The 23,778-nt window shown below is 36.8% G+C and overlaps 1 protein-coding gene across 1 annotated transcript; it reads right to left on the reverse strand.

Moving 5' to 3' along the window:
* Positions 1–2,307: 2,307 nt before the first annotated feature.
* LOC108723526 (Sex combs reduced) lies at positions 2,308–23,452 on the reverse strand. The gene is made up of 2 exons (XM_018449350.1): positions 20,603–23,452; positions 2,308–3,650 (listed from the first exon to the last, which is right to left on the reverse strand). Exons 1-2 carry the CDS (start codon positions 21,417–21,419, stop codon positions 3,346–3,348), a joined length of 1,122 nt encoding a protein of 373 aa, XP_018304852.1. The 5' UTR covers positions 21,420–23,452; the 3' UTR covers positions 2,308–3,345.
* Between the last annotated feature and the right edge of the window lie 326 nt (positions 23,453–23,778).

Raw genomic sequence — 23,778 nt, forward strand, 5'->3', positions numbered from 1 at the left:
CATAATAATTATTGCGGTGCGTCGTAATTATAAATGTGTAACATTATCGGTCCGCTTCTCTTTGTTACCATAGAGTAATGTATTTAACTAATTTGTAAAATAATTATATATTTAATATTTTTACACACCTTGTATTGAGAGCGTCATCAAAATCGATGATTAATTTCTTTTAGTCTTATAGGATTCCAAAAAAGAAATGTACATCAATGATTTCTGTACGTCATACCATTTAATAATTACAATTTAAATTATATTTAATTATACGGATCTTACACGTACGGTGCTCTAGATTACGTAGATGTAATAAGTAAATATTTTTAGTTAGACTATTTTACGTATATTACATGGAATGAAATAACATTTGAGTGACGCTACGCGAACGTAATACTTGAGCTTAATTTAACTTGGAGAGAACGCACATCTTTGCACCTAACGAATAAATAGTAAATATCTGCAATTTCCATTTCGTCTCTTACTTCGCCAAACTGCGGGTACAGGCTACGAACGACTCTGAATCGATTTTTGATAAGCATTGAGATAGTACGGCTAGGTATCCCGCAATCTCGTGTAAAAGAGTAATGCAAATCTTGCATTATTTGTGCACATCATTCATAGGTACGGGACGTGTTGTACGACACGCGGCGTAAATAACAAAAAAATAATAATAACGAAACAAATAAAATACAATATTAACACTCGACCAAATCATAAGCAACAGACTCACTCTCAATACAATAATAAAGATAATATCAAGAATTTCAATAATGATAATGATAATAATAATATTATTAATAATAATAATATAATAATGCTCACTATGCTTTATTTAAATATCCATATAACGTACCAGGCGATAACGAAGAAAAAAAATTATGTTGTTCCTGACAGCTTTCTTGTAAGAAACAAATAATTTTTTGTACAATCTCTAAACGACGGTTTCGAAATTATTTTAGTTATTTCAAATTAATAGAAAAATGAATGCAAAATATTTTCTAAACCTGAATAGTTTCTTGTAATATATATATATACTAATGTAACTTATCAATTCATATGACAAAAGGTCTTCTCTCGTTAACGCCTCGTACAATAATAACGTCTCGTTCGAGATATCGCATTATATATTTAATAATTATGTACAATTCAATGTGCTAGCCTAGCTAGAAAGTCTCTTCTTTATTTGTTTCTTCTCTCGCTTGTACCGCTTAGAATCTCGAACAACATACACACATACTAAATTCCCTGTATTCTTCCGAATTTGCATCGCGGAACGCGCGGTTATGACAATTCAATAAGCATTAGAGCGACTGCTTTCCCTTTCTGTTGTATCACAAGATAATCAATTACTCGAGTACTAGCTAATTAGTTTACACATTTGCGCTCACTTCCCGGTTAACTAGTCGATACCAATTTTATTTCTTGGATCTTATTAAATCATATGGGGTAATACGTTTCTCTTGTTACACTCAACCATACATTTACGTATATCCTGTGCCGATAAATACGCGTAATCAGGCAGCACGTGCATGCAATTTTGCGTTATTCAGCGCTACATGCACATACATTGCACCATCGAAGTCAGACGTAGACGTACTCACAATGCATCCGGGGTCACTTATCCCATTCGACCGCATGAAACATTTCCTTTTCATTTTTTTTATTTAATAGCTCGGACTTTTTAAAACTATGGTTATGGAAATTAATAAGTTCCTATGTGGATTAAAGTTACTATAGTCGATGCGCGAGAAACAATAGTAGTTTATTTGTTCATGTATCAATCATCGCGATAAAATGCTTGATGCGGTAAGATAAAATGAATAGTAATTTCCATGCGAGATTTCCCTACGTATCGACAATATAGGAACAACGTGGCTGCTCCAGGGAGACATTGGTTATATTATGCTGCAAATTATGTACAAAAGGATGCAGGGTCGTAGCTGTCCACCGTTTCATTAATAATATTCTAGAATTAAACAAATGCAAATCGCATGATACGAATATATATTAACTTTCAAAAAAGGTTTGTCATTTTAGGATATACTTTTTTAGTAACTTCTAGCGCTGCATAATGATAGAGAACAAAAAGGTATATGAAGAGGAGATAAAATGTATCCAGGCATTTTACATGAAAAAATATTATAATATTATATATATATATAATTGTATTTATATTATAATATTATAATATTATAAATATTTTAAATACACGGATGTAAAAATTTTTTTAGTTACGATTATTTCTGTAGGTATTAACTACAATAATCGTACTATTTTAATTACATGCAAATTATGCTGTACAAGTATCTCGGTGTTATTCTATTAATTCTTATTTTCTAAGAATATTTCATAAAGCCTGCATAATTTATATGCAATCAACATGGATTTCTAAAGGTCACTTCTCCGTTCAAGACCAGTGAAGAATAATTTGAATATTAGTAGTCTTACGAACTATGATACAGAGATTTTTTGAACGTGAAAATATGTTTCTTTTAATGTTACTTTGAGTTTCTTTGCAAGCCTTTTTCTATGAATACGTTCGGAAAGAGCCGAAAATAAATGAATGACGCATAGAAGAAGTAACAATAAATAAATACACAAGCACATACTCCAATCCCTTTTTTAATCAATCAGTCGACTGATTTCACGTGAAACAGTGTGCAGCCAAGACAAGATAATTAATTCGTTATTTAACTAATTAATTACTTAGGTCGTTGATTTCTACATCTTAAACTAGAGATTCGGTTTTATCTCACCCGCTGAGGTGGCCTCTCATCCGCACTGTTAGCATCATTATTAATAGGTATCTTATAATCACGTGCATGAGAGCCCCTCGGAGCGCGTCCAGTCTATTAAATCGGGCGCACGGCGCTATATATGCAGAAAATTTTGGCTTTTCTTCAACTTCGAAGTCGTGCAGTGACAGTACTTGCGTATCCGCAGACCGAAAGCGAGCGAGAACGGATTGTTTCTGCTCAGCTTCAGGAAGGAAAGAATTTTTCTCTTTCGTGCTTCTCGATGGAGTTCTTTTTCCGACAGCTAAACTGAATATATGCACGAACTGACAACAAACGCGTAAATAATTTAAGTACGTTATTGACCTACGAAAGAAGGATACGATCTCTCGCTCCTCAGGCGACAATCCAACCATCGGCGCATTGCGGAATCAGCGGAACGCACCATGTGTCCTACTGGAAGTGAAGTCCCCCTTGACCCCGCCAAGTCACAAGTGACAGCGTCGTGACGTAGAGCGGGGTCCAAGGCGGAAAAAGCCTTTTAGAAGTTCTGCTCGCCGTACATCCCGGGGAACCGGACAGCGTGTGCTCCGAGCTCGGCGGGCGAGAACTCGTCCTATGTGGCCAAGTGAGCGAACTGGCCGGGGTGGGGCGCGAACTGGTAAGGGTGCCCGTACGGCGACATGTGGTACGGCACGATGTTCATGCTCGCCATCTTGTGCTCCTTCTTCCACTTCATACGCCGATTCTGGAACCAGATCTTTATCTGACGTTCCGTCAGACAGAGAGCATGCGCGATCTCAATGCGACGCCGCCTTGTCAGATAGCGATTGAAGTGAAACTCTTTCTCCAGCTCCAACGTCTGATACCTGGTGTACGAGGTCCTTTGTCGTTTCGTCTCACCGTTCGCATTCACCGTGCCTAGAAACCAAGAGTTTTCATCATTTCATGACAAAAATATACAAATGTAGATAGCATATAATCTTTATAGATAAATATAATCTTTATAGAAAGAACTGACAAACTAATAAAGATAAATTGTTACATTCATTCCTCGCAAACGCTTCGTGTATCAAATATCTTTAAATAATACTTGATATGTACAAAGTGTAATGTTTGAGATAAATCGTGTTTTTTAAACCGTGGATCTTATCGCGGATACAGACCACGAGTGGAAAAGTGCGAAAGATTGAATAAAAAGCACAGACGATGCGTATATGTTACTAAAGGTCCAAGCGCGTGCAACGCGTGACGACCTCGTTAATTATTTCAACGAGTTGTGGTTAATGCCTCCGCCAGTGCTACTAGATTGCGAACTGGTCAACTTGGCAGCTGTTTTACCTATTTGCTTTGCACGCCTCGGCCATAAATAATTTTGCAACGCTATTATTACGATACTCCGCCTGTTACACCTCTACTTGCAAAAATTGCCTTTGACTGCACCGAACAACACTAGAAATGAGTTTTGACTTAGTCTCAATGTCACTTATGTTACAGTATGATATAATCACCGCATGAATCTTCGTTATATTAAATTGATACAATCTTAGTTTGATATAATATATCGTTATGTAGATTATTTTTAAATCTAAGATGGTAATTTAACATAGTTACATAGCATATTACGTCAAATACGAAAACACACTATCATTCTAAAAATTAAAAGATAATAAATACATCTTATAAGTATATCACAATACTGTGAGAAATAATGTTTTTCTCTTAAATTTTATTGATGCAAATGGTCCTTCATTGTATTATAACTTTATTTTTTTAGAAATATTTGTATAATTTCCGTATAGTATTCGTATCATATTTCGATGTAGTCATTACTAATAATTTCTACCCTTCTTCCGCAGCACTAGGCTTCGGTTCGTTGTTTTAGCAGGTGTTATACGCGTGCAAAGGTGCCATTTGTTCGTATTTTCAGGTTCATTGTGAGCACAGGTCATTGCGGATATTAAACAGTCGGCTCATTTACAGCTATAATAGATAGCTATTAATAGCGTGAAACAAGAGGGAGAAATTGACAAAAATAGTCCAAATAAAAAGATGTAACTAATTGTAAGTAGGAAGTAGTAATAATCGCGGAATATAAATAAATCATTTAAATCTTTGCTGACTCGTGTGTGTACTTGCGCATAAGAGAAAAAATGCAATAAAATGTATGATAAGTCGAAGAAGAAGAAGAAGAGAAAAAGAACAAAAACAGGGATAAGAATGTTCGTATATACGAATAAATATTTCCCATTGTTCCGAAAGTAGCTCTTTTGCATGTGTGATTATCCAGTATTTCGAGCGTTTACGCATAACATTGATAACAGTACGTTTAAAGATTCGTTCCACAGCTCTGAGCAGCACGAACTGGGCACTTTCACGAGAGTGAAAAGCGTTTTCGCAGAGGACGGCAACCAGCGAGCGTTGAACAACGAAGCTCCTACCGGGCTTAATGACAGGACCCTTCGTCCGGTGTTATCGCTTTCCTCCCGATGTAACACGTCGCTGGGTCGTGTGGCCTGACTTTTTAATAAATAGTGTTCTGGTTGTCTGGACACGGACTCGTTCGGTCTGCATATCGTTTATCCAGCGCATCCTACCCGTTTTGTAACAGACAAACGGAATTTCTTTTTCGGTCACTCGCATTATTATAGAATACTCCTGTTCGCTAACTAAAAATAATCTGACAATGAAAAAAATTCTGCAAAATTTTTAGTTCTTTTATTTTTTAAAATTCTTTAATTAATTCTCTTATATACTTTTTCATTAACTAAATTTATTATCACACGCTTATCGAAATTCATTAATTTCTTTTTATTGTTTCGTTATATATCTGCATTCCGATAACGTTTTAAACATAACCGTAATCTCTTTCTCTTCCTTTTGCCTTGTTAAATAAAATTATTACACAAAATATGAAACTATAAAAGAATAGATATTTTTTTAAATATGCTTTTTCATCTTTTCTGGTGATAAATTGTACTATTGGTATCTTGCTGACATCCATACAATATACGTTGGTATGTAAAGGAATGTACTCGGTGAAGGCTAGTGAGAAAGCTCTCAACGATGCTCATATACGATTGAAATATGTTTCTTAGGCGCGCCATGTTAATTCCAACTAATACCACAAGAGAGATCTCGATACGCTCACAACGCTTTGCTTGATGTCTATAACAGATTCGCAGTTTTTATCATCCCTAAAGAACATGCGCAGGAGTAATCATAGTCAATGGAAGTAATCTCACAATGATATAATTGTATGTGTGTACGCACGCGCGCGTTGTGTGTGTTAAATTATTGAATATTATTTTATCTTTGATATACTCGTGATTTATTATTTTTAGTGATATCTTTTGATGCATTAAAGTACCGCGGTAATCGCTGACCCGATTAAATTTCACGCATGTCAGGCACACCTGTTTAATTAGCATTTAGATTCTATCTGGCGCGATCTCAGTAGTTATTCTCGCACTATAAATTCTAAAGCATCGAGGGGAGTACGAGCCAATATGTTATTGTAACTTGAATTTCCGTAATCATACGCATGACTTGCGTTATATATCTCTCGGTAATAAATTTCGTAATCGCATTGAATCTTAAACAGATGCAATGGGAGCACTTCGCACATTCATTTGTCAATTCATCCCTGTGACGATGCGGAAGATTCTCTTATAATTTCAAAATTCTACTTTCTTCAGAAAATAATTGATCAGAAAAACAAGATACAATTATTATAAATGTATTACTTACATAAGCAAAAGAGTAAGTAATTAATTATGTAGAAAGCTGATTAAGCAACGTTATACATATATTTATTTCAAGATCTCATAAAATTATCTCGTTAGCGATAATCATTTGTGTTGTTAGCTAATCGATCACACTATGTCACTTATAGTGATTGCTGCAGTGTAATTATGCATTATAATCATCAATCAGTAATTACATCGCTTTAAATATCCAAATTTATATAATAAACTAGAAGAAAAAATACATAGAAAGATATATTGTTATTTATTTTCTGTGTTCACCTAAAATGTTTTATCTAATAATTACTTAATGTTTTAATCCAAACAGTAGTCAACATTGCTATAATGTAGTAAAACACATATTTTTTACAAGTTATTCGTAAATGTTTGGTTAAAAATGGACAAACCAGAAGATTCTGATTATATTAATCAAAATTCCGGTAATCTACACTAGAATTTTAGTAGATTTAACCAGAGAATTTTCTAGTAGATTTAATCAGAAATTTTTCTGATTAAATGGACTAGAATTCTTGTTGAGTTAATCAGAATTCTGATTGAGATTTAATCAGAATCTTCTGGTTTGTTTATTTTCAATCAAACCATTTTTCTCAGTATATACAATGGTGATTAAGTTAACTCTGTACACGATTCTCGAGTTTCTCATCGAGACATACAAGTTTTAACGAACGGATAAAGATTGAAATAAAAACGTTTAGCATGTCTATCACGCAATTGAGAGATGTTCGGGCCGAAGAGGTACGCATAGCTGTCGTCGTTGTAAGACTGAGGCGGGCTAAGCGCAGGGCCATGTCGTGTCACCCATCTCGATGTCACCTCGTGTCGTCTAGCCTTTTCGTGCCTCGCTCTTAATAGAACGCGGAGTGCGCGTGTATTTGCACCGAACTCTGTACGAAACGTGTCACCGACTGCCAGTCTGACGACTGCTCTGTTTGCTTGACTGACAGATCGGCTGGTTAAGGATGAATAACACGTGACTGGGATAAAATCCCGCGCGACTCTATGACGTGTTCTCGGTATGCCTGATTTTGATCTTAGTTTTTAATACACACTCTGACTCGAGCTCTCCTTTGTTATGACTTCTTCGGTTTTTTGCAGAACGCACCAGTTTTGTTACATACGCTAAATGTAAATCTTTTTTAGCTATACATGATGAAGAAGAAATGTACATAAAAATTTTTTTGTTAATTAAAGCGTAAACACTATTGAAAATATATAATTATTATTGAATATTTGGAAATTGTATATATGTATATTAAGCTATATATTTAAAAAAATTAAGAAGTATATAGATTACCATAAATTAAAAAATTTTATTTTTATAATTAGATTTAATCAGAAAAATTGATATTAATATATGTACTTAACTAGTAATATTTTGTTATAAAATTATAAAAGGATAAAATTATAAATTTATACAATTATTAGTAAATATAGTTATAATTAAAAAATATAATAAAAAGAGAATTTTTTACTTTTGAAAGTAAGTATTAATTAAAGTATAGTTTATACACACAAAAGAAATTTTGTTCAAAATACATTAATAATAACATTTTAAATTCGAAATTTTACATTTGAAACATCTGTAAATCTAAACTATTATTTTATATATAATTTGAATAAAGAAATATACTGTTTTTTATTATTTGTTTGCTTGTCTATGAAGTAGAATTTGGGATATTTAATACTTTGTCAATTGTGCAGATCAGAAGTATTACATATCACTATTCATGATAGATTATAGATTAGGTGCTGAGAAAAAAATCAAAATATCTCGCGATCGCAACCACGCTGTATTGTACATTCCGCGAGTGCGAGTAGATAGGTATGCGATGTGCATTTGTATACACGTATAAGTTCAGTATGTCGGTCGGGAGCAAGTTCCACGAAAGTATATATAGAACTCTTGTACTACCCCCAACCCCCAGCATATATCTGAATGGTTATCTGATACGAGAGCTCAAGTACGGCCGTATCAATTCTTTCCATCTCTACAATCGATTTAAGAATCCCAAAGAAACCAATAAAAATCTATAAGTTTCGCGACGTAATGAACAGCGAGAATTGTTTTAAATCTCGTTACCATTGGATATATCAGACGTCAATTGCTCACGGTGTTAATGAATCATTTAAGTGAGTGTAATCACGTACAAGTTCTATTATCTATGCTTTACTTTTTTGTAGTCTATAAATTTTTATAATGAAGCACTTATATACATACGTAGAAGAATTTGATATACCATTGCTTTTTCAAAATTATATGTTGAACCTGATGAGAAGTAGTATTTATGAAATTATCATCTCATCGTTACTTTGTGAAAAAATCCATGCAAGAAATGGAATGCTTTTTAAAACCTTCAAATTCTTCAAACTTCATTTAAACAAAAACATTAATTGCATAATAGAAATAATAAGATAATTTCATTTACAATGCTGTTATAAAGCGGACGATGTTCAAAATTACAATATTCAACACCCTGTTCAAACAGTGCATCGGCACTACTGACAAAAGAAAATGAGAGGTTCATAAATAACCCGAGCAGTTCACCGCGGCTATTATGCAATTACGATTGCATCTCTATAGCATAGGTGGTCTAAAGCTTCAAGATCTCTTGTTCGACCGTACAAGATAGTGTCCCCTTAAAAGTTGTCACTGTTTCAGCTGAGACATTCAGCTAGTGGTATCGCGTGGCTGGCATATCCCGTCTTCGTTTTCTGCTCTGTCCGAGTTCTACGTTACTAATGACAGGCTTGTAGTCAGAGTGTTCTCTTTAATTCGTTTTTTATTCTACGAATTCCACAGAACAACGAGAAGAAGAAGAGTTATCATTTGTATTCATATATTTGTAAATATATATTTTTAAAGTTGATATAACTTAATAATTTCAAGATGTTCATCATGGCATAAATTTTTTGCCTATTTTGTGTGTTGCGGAGATTTTATCTGTTTTAATAAATTATACGCGAAATTTTTAAAATAATCTCTTGTTCTCCATATAAAAATCATGTAAACAAAAGTAAATTTCACAATTTAATTATAGAATATGTTAACAAAAAGTTACATTATAATCACGTGTAGTGACAGATAATTATTTAATGTAAGATATAAAGGCTATAATATTTTGACTTTATAATAATTTGTTTCATAATATTCTTATCCTAGAACATAGATTCGTACTAATTTGTATACGAGGTAAAGACTTTAGTCATACGTAAGGCCCACCGATGTCGGAGCAATGATGGAGATTATCCGATACGCACGCCTCCGTCTGGCTCATCGCCAGTATGAATAGCCAGTGGCGCTCATGAATTTTCGTTGAAACGTTGCGTCGAGGCTAGCGATATATAGCAAACGTAATCCACGCACAATTTAAATTTATCTACAGGCGGCTCCGCGCGTTCCGTCAGTCAGCCTCCGTTCGGAGCTGATTTGTGACCTATCCGTACTTGCGCAGCTGACGACCAATCGCACGCCGAAGATCGGCCTTCCTCGAGCGAAATCAACGGTCCAACATTCCACGACGAGGAAGGTGACCGAGAACGATGTTAGATGATCGTGAGTTGATCGGGCTTCTAGGTGTCTACGGTCCACCTGTTACCAAACGTTCGGACACTGAGACCTGTCGCCTCGAGCTCAGACCGGAATCCGCGGGATCTATTTCGATCGGTACAGCTGACACGCCCGGACCACACCGCGGAAAGTTGCTGGTTATAAATCTTCGGAGGTACATGAAGCTAGTCGCTCTTTCAAAAGAATCTATTAATTTCTCCTCTGCTTGCGGAGCATGGAAATCCTTTTATTGGCGACTGTTACGCTCAATCATAGCTCAGAGGATTTCCTCCATACGTTAATGAGGGTGTCACATATTTGTTATTTTTACGTGACATTTTATAACCGTTGCTAAAATTAAAAGATAGACAGGCGATTTAAGTAGGTCGAGCGGACGTATTCTGTCACGAAGAATGGCGATGATAGAACTGAGAAGAATTCTTTTACAGCGGAAAATTTATTTACAAAAAGAGAGATGCGATATTCGAATTGGGTCAACGACGCTTTCTACCAGACGCATCCATGTGTACATTGGACAGTTATAAATAGATTCAAAAACTATTGCTTTTCAATTCAAATGGGAGTAGCAAGTGGTTTCAAGGGCTGGATTCAGTTAGAAGAGATGCTGGAAACGAGGTGACGAAAGAACGAAGGGTGTGAAAATGGAGGAGGAAGGGGGATGCAGAAAAGGGGAGAAAGAGAGTGGCAGCCTTGCTGAAGCTTTTATGCCGAAGTTTGCGCAGCGGACGTTCCGCGGATCATTTGTTATCTTCCACGAGAAAGCTCTCTGACGCAAATAGGTTTGTTTCTGGCCGCTTTAAACGCTTCACAATAATCCGCGCGGACTCAAATTCAATTAACGCCTCGTCGTCCCCACCGTCGTGCACGTCTACCTCCCTTCCTTCATTTTGCACTTTGTACTCGCTGACAGCATACAAAAGCCAGTACAGTCTTTCTTTCGTCTCTTTTATACATGCCGCATGAACCATGAGAATATTGAGGTACGTGCTTTGAAGTCCTGATGACCTTGAACTCCGGAATGTCCTGCCGAATGCAAAACGGTGAGTATCCGTTGCGCGAACGGATGCTATGCGAAGTTTAAGTTGCGTCCACAAGGTTCGACCGGTTTAAATATTATACGAAGAACAGTCGAAAGTATGCTGATCCCTATCGCTTTTCGATAAATCTTTCGTAGCGAAGCGTGTGCCTCGCTAAACCGTCATTCGACTAAAATTAGCTTCTCCTCTTTTACACTAGGTCATCTCCGTGGGATTGATAGAACCGAGAATAACATATTATCCATTCTCTCGCCGCATGGATTGAATTCGCGCGTGTATACATATTCGCGTTTGTATGTGTACGCGCACGAGCCCAGTCGCGCAAGAAACTGTCGTCTCTCCGAGGGGTTACTTTATACAACCGAATGAAAGAGAGGCACAAGACGTGATCGCGCGCGTATATATCGGAGGAGGAACGCTCAAGGGCCCGGAGTACTCGGATTGAGGAAGAATGGGGATAGAGGCTACGCGTCTCCATCCATCAGACGACGGTCCGACCGCCGCGTCCGACACACGCGACTCAAACCTACCGACAACCTTCCGAATGCATTATCTTCCTTCGAGGGTATACACACGCATATCATTTGGACCGATGGTCCTCCTCTTGTTCGATTTTGGATAATCTCTCACGCACATTGTTCCATCTTAGCGCGTTTTCGCGATACCATCGTCTCTTATAAGCAATACTCTAAAACCACTAAAAATGAATTCCTCAAAATCTAGAGACATAACTTTGATTAACAATTAAAAGAGATGGGAATTCCATCAATCCTACTAGCGGTACTGGACCAATGAAAGAACAAAGTTTGATCTCACGAACTTTGATGGCCTCACTGAGAATCCAACAATAGCCCGTTTTAGAGACTCTTAAACTGTTAATTGACAATAATCATGAGCAGGAATATACCGCTATTAGCGTGCGAAGTAGGCATCAGCGTTCCATAAATGTTCGTATGGCCATTCGGACACACGTACACGTGTGTCCGCGACGTACATGTATTGGACCGCGTAGAACGTTCTGCCGCTGAGAAAATTAATGACTTACCTTCAGCGGGAACAATACAGTCAGCTGCGACTCTCTACGTGTCTGAGTACAGTGCGTCGCGGTGATGCGAGCTGCCTAAGGTCGAACAAAACCACATAGGCATGCGAAGCCGTACACGCGTGTACGTGTGTGCACATATATATATACATTTCGTGCGTGTCACCTATGCGAATTGATTTATTCCCATCGAGAGCTAGGAGAAAATGCAAATGCGTAATTTTCATTCGACGGGCTCGCGCATTTATATAATTTTTTTCGATGATGTGTCAAACTCCTCACGCATTTTATGCCATCAAAAATCGTGGATAAAGTGAAAGCGGCAAGTATAATCAGACTATGTTTCAACAATGATGTACTTATAACATTTTATCTTTTTGAAACTATAAATGCAAGATTATTACGTGCGGCAGTAACATTTTATCCACCAAAAAATGTCATAAAATCCAATCCATCGACAGCTGCGACAAACGCCATTTGTCCCTCGTTTCGCGTAACATTCGCCGTGTCGGGTGGATAAATCTCATCGGAAGCACGTGTCCTTTTCTGGGACTCTACACCATGTCCTCTATGAATCATGCAGTACCTATGCTCCTACGTTAGGTTGCTCCTCTTAGGAGGCTGTCCGTTCTGATCGTCCATTGCGTTCCTCCTAGTTACCCCACACGAGTGGTGCCGCAAGCCCTCAGAACGCCTCTAGTATATAAGCCTCGCGCAAGCATTTATTTATGGTCCTGAGTCGCTGGGGTATACGTAGGACCGCCACTACACCACCCAAACACGCTTTACCCAGAACATCACCGCGGAATAAAGCTGTTCCCGTTCAAAATCTATCTTTGCCCATGATTTTCTCATAGCGTAACAGTGAAAAGAAATCGCGATAGTATATCTTTATTAAGTAATAATTCCATTCCTTTCTCATAAATAGTTACATGCTTATGAGGAAATGTTTAGTAGAATGGAGATACATCGAAAATATTTTATTAACAGCAATAAATTTTCATATACGTTACTTTTATTTCACATCTTACTAAAAGAATTCAATATACTATATAATTATTACTCGTTTAAACAAATAATGTATATTGTATAACATATAGGAATATTAGTATTACTTTTTTGGTATTTGAAGAGTTTCTCTAAAATTTCTTTTATAAAAAGCTTCTCTAGTAGAAGGTATTTTCTCTCCGTTACTTTCGATGAGTTGAACGAGTAGGACCGAAATAGTTGCACCAGAAGCAAAAAGGGGAGTTGTGTGCTGAGCGTGATTCCGTACGAGGCACTTGCCATGACAAAATATGCATTTATACTTTCATGGATTGAAACATCAGAGTAATAAGATAATGAGGCGTGGAAAAATTCTATGTTAGTTCTTGAAAAAATACATCTCAATAGAAAAAGCCGCATTGACGATTTCACATCTAACGAAATGGTATGGATATCTAATAATTACTTACGATTTTAAAGGAATTGCGAGACGTTAATGAAATTCTTTTATACAAACAGATTTTAATATAATAGGCTACACATCGATTACATAGATTTAAATTACTAGTACAATACGTTATGTAGTGCCCAGCAACAGCAATATATTTAGTGTAAACACATTATTTTACTAATAATATATCTAACAATTTATTTAATTTTTATCTAAATTTGAGCTGGAATTTGTTTCAATTATAATTTATATGAGATCCTATTGCCACACAATTAATACGAAACAAAATAATTTAGAAAAAATTATGAATTTCTCATTTCTATATATGTACAACTTCTTTGCTTATCTATTAAAAAAAAACTAAGAATTGTTTAGCTGAGATTATGGTTATTTGAATTTAGTGATTTAAATAACTATAACTTAATAATTTTATATGTAGAAAAAAGAAGAGACGTCTGAGTATCTTAACTAATAGCAACGAATGACAAATATCTACATCTGATTTACGCCGGATATATTTCACAGTACAGTTTGTTTTGCGGCGGACAGAGCAAAACGGCCGAGAATTTGATTACATCACATTAGGCTGTACATTTTAAAAGGATGATGTAAGTACACAGAATCGTTGATCTTCGCGTGATTTATTTATCACTGGCACGTCCGTGCTCGAGCCGTGCGGTATATGCGACTATTATACATTGCATGCAACTTATGTGTATCTTCTAAATCGAGTTGTCGCGACGGACGATGACGCTTCCGCACGATTCTTGCATTATCGCGGCTTGCAATAATCGCCCGTCGCGAAAGGAGCGTTGTTAATAATCATTAGCAAAACTTCTAGAAGATGCTGAAATGTATCGCGATATTAATATTGCGTATATAGGAAATGCATAAAATTATAGATACATGACTATTTATATTTTATATAGTTCCCTCATTGTTATAATCTAATCTAATCTAAAAGAGATATGGTTATAGAATTGGTTTCATTTAAAAAACAAATTAATTTAGGTTTATTATTATCGCTTTTAGTTGTTTTCTGATATTCTGTCTCTCAATATTGTTTTAAAGTATTTGCACCTCTCATTCTTCTTATACACTCCCTTTTAATGTAAATGTTATTGCGGATGTAATCAGTGTCGTGTTAAATAGCGTGAAACATTTCCTCGAAATCTAAAAAATCTCGTGATATACGGTGAAGGAAAACAAAATATTTGCGGTTATTTTTGCGGAGCAGTTTTTCGATTCACGCGTTGTGACAAAACCACGAAATGTGTGTACCGGCGGCATCGCCCTTTACTACGCCATTCAGCGTTAGCTCGTAAATTTTCAGAAGAGGGAATCTTCTCCTCGGGGAGGGTTTGTCGGCCGAAAGGGCGACTGCAGGAGCATAAGGATCAAGGATCCCCGTGGCGACCGGGCCACGCAGCAACAGGCGGCCCACTTCGCCCCCGGCACACATCCATTACCCCATCGGCTCATCCCGTTTGCACTAGGCGCTTGCAATGAAAATTTATGTCCTAATAAGTGATTCGCGCTCTTCCCGCGGTTATACGCAAACTGCAGTAACGATGGTAACTTTCTTCTCTTTGTACGACACATTTCGCTTCAATCACTGATTCATCACAATCATAATTAAGAGTCATGAATGAAAAAAATGACAATATTATTTTTATGAATTGTTAAATTTTAAAATAGAATACATTTTGTTGATTTAAAACATGTTTAACATTATAACATACGTATGTATGATGTGCATACAGTGTTTAAATATAAGAGATAAATAATATTAATAATTTAATAATATTATCATTATTTTTTTATCTTCAATATTTTATGGTAATTGTGTATCAATCATTATATTAATTAAATAAAAAATAACATATTTTTATTTTTTTACTATTTTTTAAATAACGGAAAAATAAAGGGCATACACTATGAATGCCAGATCTTCTTGGCGATCAGTTATATTTAATTACAATTGAAGGCCGAAACGTCTATTTTTGTAATTTGAATGTATGTTTGTAATTAAATATAACTAATCGCTAAGAAGATCTGGCGTTCGTGATGTATGTCCTTTATTTTTCCGTTGTTAAATTTAAACCACGTATACTTTCTTTTATTGTTTATTTTTTAAATGTTAGTTTATTTTATTATTAAATTAACAATCAACTTTATATTTATAATTTCAAGGAAAAATATGTTGTATGTATGTGTGTTTGTATTATATGAATTTTCTAAAGAAATATGATTGTGAATTATTTTGAGACGATGACGAACAATCCTAGATTTTACTAACCCTAATGTCTTAGAACGTACGTATGGCGTGGATTGATTAAGCATCTTGGGATAAAAACATTTTCGTCGGCGTAAAAATGCAGTATGCTATGTAGTTAGTAAAACCAGTTCTTTGAAGCTCGTCCTCGTATCTCCTTCTCCTGTTAGAACGCCGTAACCATACGTATATACATATGTACGTTCGTATGTGCGTACATATTTGCTTAAGGCACTATACTTATTTTATTTGCACCATATTGAATCCAACACGTAAAATGCAATAAACAAAAAACCGTTTTCTATTTCTTCGTTATTAGCATAAATATATGGAACTTTAGCGTATATGTAGAATTATGACAAATTAATCGAATAAAATGGCAATCAAGAAAGCTTGACATAATATCATGGTTCATTTAAATCATTTGTAGACGCCATTCCTCGACAAGAAAATTGTTCCGCCAACTATCACATATTTATGACGTGTAAATGTGCTAAGGGCATTAAGTGAGATCCAGTTCCACTGGTTCGACTGTCTACCCTTCCGGCGTGGGGGATTCGTACGTTGGGAATCACGTTGGTAGCCATCTATCAATCGGGACACAGAAACGTGCCTTTCCTCGCGGCGCTCCGCACATCCTTATTTATAGCGGAATGATCGGCCCATAATTACAGACTCCATGACGAAAACGACCTTCTGCTTATCTAAACAGGGGCTACGGCACCCATTCGGATACACGCAGGTCGATATTTCGGAAATAAACTGCAGAACTGTTCATTTCACACATCAATTGCATGTTTATTCACGTTTGCTGCTCGTCAGATGATAGCTACTTATCTCGAACTTATCTCCGACTTGCTACTTATCCCGAAGATGACCCATATGCTTGTGGCTGCGTGATTTGCCGGCAGCAAGGTCGTATTCCGGATAATTTTTACAATTTTCAAAATAGCATAGTAAATTGTGAAAAATGCAAACAATTATTCTAGGTTTATATAAATATTTTTCAATTTTTATTGAAAAGTTTTCTGATATTCGAAAATTATAATAATTTGAAGTGGCGAAAGGAATTTTTAAACGCGTAAACATACCGAAGATAAATCTTTTACAACAATAGAGAGATTGTGTTTTATATTTTATTGATAAGATTTAACGAAAACGTATAATTATTTCTCGCGGTCTCTTACGTCAGCTTTGTTTATATAACTGGTTTGCAATTATACTTTTTATAAAGTAAATCTGTCTTCCACTTGCCTAATCCTATTTTAAAATATCTTTTCATCTTTTTCATTTTGTGATTATCTACACTTTAATAATCCATAAATAATTATGCTAATATTTACGTGAACAATAATTAAAAGAATAATTAATAAAAGGGCTATGAGTCAAGCTAAGTGTTCGTTGCTAACTAACTTACATTTAATATTAAAAAAAAACAGTTTCGATCCGTTATCGGGACATTCTCAAAACAAAAATTAGAGGTACATGAAGTCGTTATAAATTATTTCCATCCGCTTATTACAATTCAATTCTTACGCATTATTTGTTATTAAAATCAATTTTGAACAATAATTCTTTTAAATAAGTATCAATATCATATATAAGTGCTTCAAATAAATTATTTATAAAGTCATAAATTATATCTTATAATGTTATTAAAACATTTGTGTTTAATTTAATTTTAAATTTAATCTTATGTACTCTCTTAATTGAAAAAAAAACTGTTTATTAAAATAATTCTTATAAAGACAATATATGACTAAGATTTCATTGCTTGTTTACGTATTAAAGAATAATATAATAAATATATTAAAACAACTATTTCGAGTAAGCCAGATTCTCTCATTCGTTCTTTTGGCTATTAATGAATAGTTTATTTTTTCAAATCTAAGTGTTCAAACGTTTATGCATCAGAAGAAGCAGCCGGTTCAAAAGCGTCGGAACGGCTGGACGAAGTCTAAACGGAATGTCTTGTGTTGAGCATTAACCTCGACGAATCAATTATTTTCTTCTTAATGTAGATATGAATTATTTATTTTCATTTGTAATTGTTGTATTATTTTATTTACAATTTTAATTTCTACTTTATATCTATTCTAATTTATACTCTATGTTTATTCAAATAATTTTCGTAAATCTCTCATACTTATTGTACAAATGTATAACAACAATCGTTAATCTACTTTAAATTTAAAATAAGTTTTTCTTTACGAAAGAAATCTTGTCCTTGAAATTCATTTCAACCGAGGTACAAAATAAAAGAGTTGATTTTATCAGTAAATGTTAAAAATTCAGACAAAGACATTGAAGATATTAGAAAGCAATCCTAATTGATCAATAGATAACTATTTCAAGCGTGTTCCTAAGAGAGACCACTGTATTCCATACATTCGCACAAAATTTATGATTTTACTTTGCTGTTACTTTTAGCTATGCAGTAATTATATTCTTGTTAATAAAATTTATAATAATGTTTATTTATTATAGACCATATACAATTTACCTAATCATATTTTTCAGGCTTTTAAAAAATTTCTATTTTATTTGTTTACCATATAAATTAATTTTTTATTATTTTCATTAATCCTCAGCATTATAAGTAATTAATAATTCAACACTGTAGTAAACACTCTTGAGTTTTGCGTCACTATCGGATTTGCATCACTATTGCTTCACAGTTTGATTATAGCCAGAATTCCATTAAAATTGGAAATTGTTAATTGTTCAGGTAGTTGCGATACACATCTGCTAAATATGTATCTATAAGGTCCTGTTTTACAATATGATATTGCTATAACCGATAAAAAACGATGAATTTGCTTGTATCTTTCGCTTCTCGCAAATCGAAGCATACGCGAAATAATCGTGCGAGGGACATAAACCGAAGTAAAAGGATGCTGTATTAACCAAGCGGGCATCATGCGAACGATTGGGAGAGGAAGCCAAAACTTGTACAAGAAAGATCTGAGCTGCGTATCCCGTTTGGGGGCCGAGCCGAACGATCTGAGGCCCTCGTTCGAGCTAACCCGAGAGAACTAGAAGGAGAAGGCAACCCCCCGCGCCTTACAATGCAGCCTGATTTATGGCCCGGGCGCACATACATAGAGTTACACACGATATCATAATACCATTAATTCTTCGTCAAATTCCCCGCTGACTGAATCATACTGGCCGCGCAGTAAATCACGCGGGGCGACTAATGTGAGCGCGACCAGCGCGCTGGGCTGTTTTATCTTCTTTGAGCCACGGGGGCAGGTGAATCTAGTCTTGGTCTCTGCTGAATTACTGTTACCCGTTCTGACCGCACCCCCGCACTACCTTTCGTTCGTATCTCAAATCGCGCGCGAGCTCATTTCCGTGTGTTTTATAAAGTACATACTCGGACGATCCTAGAGAGAGCACGAGTGCAGTATAGCGACGCGACCGGTGATTTTGTTGCGTTATCGAACATTTATTCCGAAATGTATTTATATGTATAATTGCTATTTGCCTGCTATTCGCTCTGCTTAATATGTTACTAATCATCTTTGTTTCATTGTCTTGTTTGTTTTCTCCTAATCGTGATAAATGTAGCGATATAGTAATATTTTGCATTTTTTATAATTGCTAATTTATATTTTATTCAATTATTTGCTTGAGAATTATACTCAACAAGGTATTATACAAAATATTTTCTTACACGAATTAAAATCAGAAAGTTGCTTTATAAAGTGCTTTCAATTTTTTAATGCAGTAACGTTAAATTTAATTTATTGATTATTTCGCAATAATAATAACATCACTTTTAAATACTTTAAAATATATAAAAAATTTTAAAGATATAAAAATATTTTCCAATCATTATTTATTATTATCTTGCTATTTGGTAATTTAATAATTTGTCAAATATTTCTTGCAGTATCCGTATGGATAAAATTCATACATTGTTTTAAAAATGTTTATTTTGTAATTATCTCACAATAAAATATATGTTCTTATATATTGTATAATATATAATATTTTTATTTAATTAATATGTACGTAATGCGCATTTCGATGTCAGATACTGTAATTTATTAATTGTTGTTCTACTACTCTTATGCAATATCTATTTAATTTTAGAAATACTGAATATCGACTATTTGTAAAATCTACTGAACATTATTGGTAATCCAATGTCTATCCTAATCTTTTCCTAATCTTTTTATACAAAAATTACATTATAGGAAGCCTCATTATGCAATTTACTATACTGCTGCACTTAAAACATAAAAATTAAGTAACTATTTATAAATATTTGCATTTCAAATTAAGTCATATATTTCAGATGTCAAAATTTATATATTTCTGTGTCTATCGAACGTGAAACGTGTTTAAAACGCGAATAACGGTTTAAGTAGAGATTGTTATCATCAAATTAAATAAACTTGTGAGGTTGTGTATTTCAGCTGTAATTTGGTTATTTACGCTTTTAATAGATAGATGACATTTCGAAAATTAAAAAGAATAAATATATACATTCATATATATATTAATATATTAAGCAAAACATTACATTGTATGTCATATTTAAAATTTTAAATGTGATGTACGATTTAATGTTTTGTTTAATATATTAATATAGATGAATACATATATTTATTGAAATGTTATAAATAAAATACTTCGAATTTTTTTTAAATCTTAAAGTTGTAATCCTGACAATATAACAAATAGATTAATTTAATTGTTATAAGATTTAAAAGATACGATAGATAAATGACTTACTCTGACCAATGTGAACCCTCTTCATCCATGGATATATTTGAGGCGGGTTAGTACCAGAAGTGTTCCCCTTGTTGGACGAATTGTTACCCGTGCTAGAGGTACTGGATGTAGAGGAAGCGGGCGACGAAGCGGAAGATGCTGTTGTTAGCGCTGAATTTCCCTCGCCGACGCCCCTCGAGCTACCGCTGGGTGGTGAAGCAGCGGACGCAGCCACAGACGACCTTGACGAACTACCAGGTGGTGAAGTCAATCCTGATGCGGCTTTACTTGTACCAGGTGTCACTAAGGGTGTTGGGCTATTTCTCGAAGTAGATGTGGTTAAATCTTGCGGAGATGCCACACTGGTGGACGATGTCGAATCAGCATATTTGCAGCTGGACGTTGACGGTGCTGAGGGTGCTGAAGCACCCTGCAGAAGAGGTGTCGTTGGATCCGCGTGAAGTTGTTGCTGAGGATGATGTGATTGCTGATGATGCTGCGACTGTTGAGCGTGCATACCGTGTTGTTGTGACGTCGTGGTCGCATTTAGCCGAGACTGCGGCTGCAGTTGAGTGTAGTCTATCATTCCTGTTGGTGCTGTATGCTGCATACCCGACGCTGGTGTGGCATAAGGATGCTGAGGATAATGCTGTTGAGGCGAGTAACAAGGTGCAGGATAGCTGGTAGAGGCTGCATTTGGATTGTAGTACTCGCCACCGGCTGGCGATGCTGCCTGCATCGGTTCTCCAGGCGAATTTGCGGTCGGTCTTGGCTGTTGCTGTGGCTGTTGACCCGCATAGCATGATGCGAGCGAGTTGACGAACTGATAGGAACTCATTCTTCACGTACCTTCACCTGCCGTCAACGTCACTGTATCAATATCGTGCACGTCTATGTTCCGTCATTCACGAAAACACTGACGTTGGATTCGATCGGTTGAAGCGGTTGAACAATGCGCGTCGTCATTAAGTATAGAAACTTGTCATCGTGTTGCAATGACAAAAATCGCGCGACACACGTGACCGGCTACTCCGACAAGTATCACCTTGTTCGTCGAACGATTCACAGCTATCACGACCTGTTACACGCGACAGAAACACGTCCCTAAGCGATTCGATAATGAACGAGGGGTTCAGGACTAATAAAGAGAGAGAGAAAGAGAGAGAAAAAGAGAGAGAGAGAGAAAGAGAGAGAAAGAGAGAGAGAGAAAGAGGCAGACGTCTGGCGGCAGGCGAGTCGAGCTTGAATTCGAACCGACCTGCGAGTCAAGTTTATGAGGGCCACGTGGGCCTGGGCTATAAAACTGTCTTCTGCTTCTTTATGACCTCAGGAGTCGCGATTACCTACAGAGAACTCGTGGGCCCATCGTGCAGTAGCGCGTAACGAACAGCTTATCGAGGCGCCCCATTGAAGATGACCTTGTAAAGTCTCTTCTCAATGAAATAACATGCCAAGTAACACATATGTGCGCGCATTAAAATTATTTACGCGGTGATTAATTGCGCTTCAATGTTGTCACAGGTGTTGCACTTAACAGACGGCTTTATATCGCGGCAACGGCAGAGGCTCGACCACGGTAAAGGGTGAAGAGTGTGTACCCACGCGAGTTCGCCGCCGTTCTTGTTGCGTGCGCGAAGGGTGGTTGGTATCGTACTGAAGGCTTCGCCACGATCCAACGGAAGGCCGGTGTGTGCGGTAGCTTGTCACGTGCCCGCGCTCTCTGCGTGTCAGAGGAGCGCCTCGACCAATCCCTGCCGTTCGTCAAACCTTGATTGGTCTCTCCGTCGGCGTACGATTCTTCAACCCCGTTCCTTGCGTCTCCGTCGAGTCTCCGCTGCCGCTGGCGCTCGTCGTGTGGTAGTGTTGCCCGGCTGCTACCCGACGTGACAGGAACCGATGAGAGGGGTGTGCGTAAGAGAGAGAAAGAGGGCGAGAGAGGGGTCAAAGGAGAGGGGATAGCACCGTCAGGGGGGCTAATGGAGAGATATTCGGGAGCCCTGAAACCGCTGGTGGGGGAGAAGTATCTCGATCGCTCTCTCGTTCTCCTCTGCAGCCTTCTAGCCGCGACGTCACCAAGAAGCAGTCTTCCGTCCGCTTTGCGAGGGGGGCTACGCGCGCACGCGCCCCCTACTGTATAGTCTCGCGGTGAAGACAGACGAAAAAGAAAAGGGGTGGTACGGCACCGAAGGCGCGATTGTTCCTTACTGATCGACCGAAAACGATTCGCCCATTAATATCACCGTATCTTCGTCGATTTCATCCGTCGCGAATCCATTTTACCTCCATCATACGTATCGTATCTCTTCTTGATCAGGAGATGGAAGAAAAGTACGTTTTATAAGTGCAAATTGCTGTACTTGCATATTGCAACGCGGGACCGTGAATCGGAGTACGATCGGGCTCGCTTCCGACCGCTCTTTTACTATATGTGCGTATGTCTGACCTTTCGTTAACAAGTTTGCGATGGGATCGCGTTCGTCGCGCGAGAGCCGCAGATTCAACCTGAAAACGTGTGATTCTCCAACCGCGGCTAAGGAAAGGGCGCACATAAGTCAGCCCGGTGGCCGCGGTTGACAGTTTTATGAGAGTTTGATAGTCTTCGCTTCTCACTCCTCTTTTCACAACGAAAGGACAGGAAAGAAAGGGCGGCCTAGAGGGAAAGAAATGCGTAAAAGAAGGAAAAGAGAAAAGGAGAGGAACAGAGAGAGAGAGAGAGAGAGAGACGCGCACTACGCACCACACTCTTTATTGTCCCATAAATTCAAACCTGTTGCCTGTAGCCGAGAAAGACAAGGAGGGAAGAGCTGGCACGAGGTAGAATCCTCTCCCAATCGCGATTCGATTGACGCCCCCGTTATCGCTCGTACGGCGAACCCGGACGCAACTCGTAACTCACTGAGCCGGCTTGAGAGGAGAGCCTTTGGAGTTGGCGGCTCTAAGCAGAAGCATGTGTGACGTAGTAGCCAGTTGGTCAAACGGGGGGCACTCCGGGGTAGCACGGGGCGGAGGGGACGGTTGAGGAGGCGGAGCTCTCTTTGCTCATCACAGATAAGACTTTAAATGAATTTTTTACGTTTTATGCAAAATTTCTTTGACATTTTTATAGTATATTCGCAGTATTCTATTCTTCGCATGTGATTAATTTATTGAGTTTGTGTTTCTAAAATTTTATTTTTTCAAATTTCAAAATTTTTCCT

The sequence above is a fragment of the Mycetomoellerius zeteki genome, unplaced genomic scaffold (genome assembly GCF_001594055.1).
Source record: "Mycetomoellerius zeteki isolate Tzet28-1 unplaced genomic scaffold, Tzet1.0 scaffold243, whole genome shotgun sequence".
In the NCBI taxonomy this organism is placed as follows: Eukaryota; Metazoa; Arthropoda; class Insecta; order Hymenoptera; family Formicidae; genus Mycetomoellerius; species Mycetomoellerius zeteki.